Source organism: Poecilia mexicana, unplaced genomic scaffold (genome assembly GCF_051168715.1).
Source record: "Poecilia mexicana isolate PSO_F unplaced genomic scaffold, ASM5116871v1 scaffold_2, whole genome shotgun sequence".
NCBI classification, from domain to species: domain Eukaryota; kingdom Metazoa; phylum Chordata; class Actinopteri; order Cyprinodontiformes; family Poeciliidae; genus Poecilia; species Poecilia mexicana.
In genome coordinates, this window is record NW_028263371.1 from 49,776,691 (window position 1) to 49,780,133 (window position 3,443).

The window sequence follows — 3,443 nt, forward strand, 5'->3', positions numbered from 1 at the left end:
TGTGCTGAAAGAGGTGCTCAATAATCCAAGAGAGTGTAAGTGTCCTGACCCTGTGCTGCAAGGCCCTGGCCAATCACAAGGGGTGGAGATTTTATGGCACTATTGTGTGCCAGTAATTTTTCCTTTCACTGCTGGGGTGGGCGAAGGGGGTTTTTACGCATATGATCAAAGTGGACTTGGTCAGAGAGGGGACAATTCTTCCACAAGAAGGAAAGGCAGCAACTGGCACCAACAAGTGACATTTAATTTTCTCAATTAGAAAAGAAGCTTTCTACTTTTTTTCAAACCTAAGTACCGCCTGCGTCTTGGAGGAGGACGACTATCGCCATGGAGAAGTCCAAAAACTTTCGCATTGACGCGCTGCTGGCGCATGATTCAGACAGGGGGACGGACAGGGACTGCGTGTCCCCGAGACTGTTTCACAACAGGAGCCCTGATATTAGTCCAGCGTCGACGCGCGGCTCAGATTCGCCCTCTTCTCATCCAAAGTATCCAAGCTCATCTCCAGCCCAGCTGTCTACTGTGTCCAAGCCGCATCTCCTCAACTTGTCTCCGTCTGGATTCACCTCTCTGCAACACGTCGGTCTTATTGGAATGCATCCGGCGTCCATGTATCCGCTGGCGGGCCTCGGAGGCCAGCACCCTGCCTTGATGTATCCAGCCTTCGCGCAGCTGGTTCAGCCTCATCCGGAGCACACGAAGGGGGGCGGCATGGCCACGATGCTTCCAGTGGATCCCTGGGTCAGAGGAGGAATTGTGATGCCAAGATTTGGAGAGTATGTAGGTGGGTTTATTGCGAAATATCCGTCTGTTTTCTAAAAGTTTTATAATTAACCTAAACGCTTTTAGCAATAATAATAATAATAATAATTAATAATAATAATAAATATTTTAAAATTAACACGTTAACAAATATCTCCCAGACTTTTTTTCTCTGAAGAGAAGCATTTGAAAATTTACTGTAAAAAAAGAAGCATTTTTTTTTTATTAGAGTGAAATTATGGGATGAAGAAAGTATAGCTACATTTAAAAACTAGTAGTGTGCTTTTTTCAAGTAACCACTTAGTTGTTTTTTTTTATGTTTTGATTTCTTGATATTCTGGATGTGCAGCTGTGATTGACAGAAAAATAGGTTTGGCCCAATAACGTTTTATTTTTTTTTTTGTTTTGTTTTGTTTGTTTTTTTGTTTGTTTTTTGCCAACAAGGTAAAACCTGCAAATGATCTTCCATTAATCAGCTGTTTATTCATGCAGGGTTTTCATTAATGTGATGGACCTCTGTAGAGTTTATTACCACCTCCAAAATCAATCACTCATTGGAATAAATGTTAGGAACAAGGGGACATTATTACCCACAGGCAGATTGGCACCTTCAGTGCGAGCCGTCAGTTTATTTTTTATCACTAATAATGAATACGATGTTTATGTTTCTGTCCTAGCACCAGGTCAGGGAGCCTTACTGGGGAAGTGTCGAAGGCCCAGGACAGCTTTCACCAGTCAACAGCTGCTGGAACTGGAAAATCAGTTCAAGCTCAACAAGTACCTGTCCAGGCCCAAACGCTTCGAGGTGGCCACCTCGCTCATGCTGACGGAGACTCAGGTTAGAAAGTGGGAAATGCATTTCAGTCAGAAACACAGGAAATATTTCTGCTTTGTAAAATGTTATTTAATGTCATTAGGGTACATGTTCTGAGGTATTATAAGATGAATCTCTTTAAAATGCTTCCAATCAGGCAGGTCTTGTTTGATATAATTATATTTTTCTATTTATATTTTAATGCATTTTTAAAAAAAAAATTCTATTTTGTTGTTTTGTTTTTAAATTGTGGCACATGTCATCTATAATGTATTACAGCTGGACTGAATGTATAGTACGGTACCGACACAGTCAATAAATCAGAACATTATTGAAAAGCCCACATATTTTAGGAACTTTATCATTAAGTGAAACACATTAAATTACTACATACAGAAGGATGTTTGGAAGCTTTCATTTCTGTTAATGATGATGATTCTTCACTTACAGCAATTTAAAACATATTTAAAAATTAGATTATTATATCAGACCAATAAGAAAAAAACTATAAAAAAAAAAGAAAAGAAAGAAATTTGGGCTTAAAACCTGCTTAGTGGCTGTTATTTCAAAATGTACCATTTTTCTGACAAACAAGACTCATTTAGACATGTATTCTAATTTACTGATTATGACTGCAATATATAGCATAGTGGATACAAATATTGTGCATTATTGTAATTTGATAAGTTATTTGTAAGCTATACTGTGATAATGTAGTGTTATGTTTGGCATTATATACCACACTTCAGTATTTTTATAGTTTTTGTCCTGTTTCTATTAAGTGAAGTAAAACAGTGATATGTATTTCAGGACAATATACAAAAAAAATATTTCAAACTGAAAAGAAGGTGATGTCAAGCTTCAATCATCTTGTGTGTTTTAGGTGAAGATCTGGTTCCAGAACAGACGCATGAAGTGGAAGAGAAGTCGCAAAGCGAGGGATCAAGTTATTGCAACATCTGACAATACAATGGACATACAGAGTCTCAAACATCATCACATCTCCCTCAGCTCAAGCCTGCAAGATGAAAGGCAGAGAGAGGTGGAGGATGAGTTTGGAATAGAAGAAATGAAACAGCTGAGCAAAGCATCTTTGAGCTCTGTCACCTTCACAAGATACAGAGGAGATGGTGGGCCAGGGATCTACACTTCTTACTCTGAGGAAGAGATTGAGGAAGGTCTTCCAAGAGAAAGAAGTGGAAGTTCTTCATAGGATGAATTTGTGGATGTGTACTTACTATATGTTTATTTGGTTTAATATTTATTATGCGTTTTGTAACTACAGCAGAGCTCCTGGAGGAAAATATGTTTTAGGCCAAACTACAGTTCCATGTTTCCAGCAGAAAAAATGTGTCAGTAAATTGTTGTGCTCTTTAGCCTTTACACATTGATTTAAAGTTCATCATTTTTCCCTTACAATTTAAAGACAAGCATACAAGATTTTATGTTTATGTTTGTAAGAAGTGACCTTCTACAGAGGCAATAAAGCAGATTACACACAATAACCAAACTGTTATTTTGTATGTACTTAAACAAGATATACTTATTTTATTCTTGGTTACACTTTTGGGCAAAAAGTCAAAACAGATTTGTAGATGGAAACACATGATCCATGTCCCTATTCAATTTTCTTGGTCTACTACAAAGTATGTTGTATTTTAAAGTACTTAACACTTTATCTTTTGGAATAAAAAAATCATGTGGTAAACACTTTTTAACTGTTAACCCTTGGTGTTTTGCTTCACACTTTTGTGAGAAATGTTGTTGTACAGGACTGTTTTTGTCATGTTAAATTGCTTGTTAATTTAATTAAAGTCACAGTCTCAAAATACTTTCCAGTGAACAGTGTTTTAAAACGAGTTAACAT

General features: G+C 37.2%; 1 protein-coding gene across 1 annotated transcript; it reads left to right on the forward strand.

The window, feature by feature from the left end:
* Window positions 1-293: 293 nt before the first annotated feature.
* Window positions 294-2,910, forward strand: LOC106917205 (uncharacterized). Its single transcript, XM_014985999.2, has 3 exons — window positions 294-784; window positions 1,440-1,600; window positions 2,460-2,910. Exons 1-3 carry the CDS (start codon window positions 328-330, stop codon window positions 2,787-2,789), a joined length of 948 nt encoding a protein of 315 aa, XP_014841485.1. The 5' UTR covers window positions 294-327; the 3' UTR covers window positions 2,790-2,910.
* Window positions 2,911-3,443: the final 533 nt, after the last annotated feature.

Coding starts and splice junctions, on each gene's coding strand:
- LOC106917205 (XM_014985999.2), top strand. CDS start 328: ATGGAGAAGTCCAAAAACTTTCGCATTGACGCGCTGCTGGCGCATGAT. Junction 785..1,439: donor AAGATTTGGAGAGTATGTAG/GTGGGTTTATTG, acceptor TTTCTGTCCTAG/CACCAGGTCAGGGAGCCTTA. Junction 1,601..2,459: donor TCATGCTGACGGAGACTCAG/GTTAGAAAGTGG, acceptor TGTGTGTTTTAG/GTGAAGATCTGGTTCCAGAA.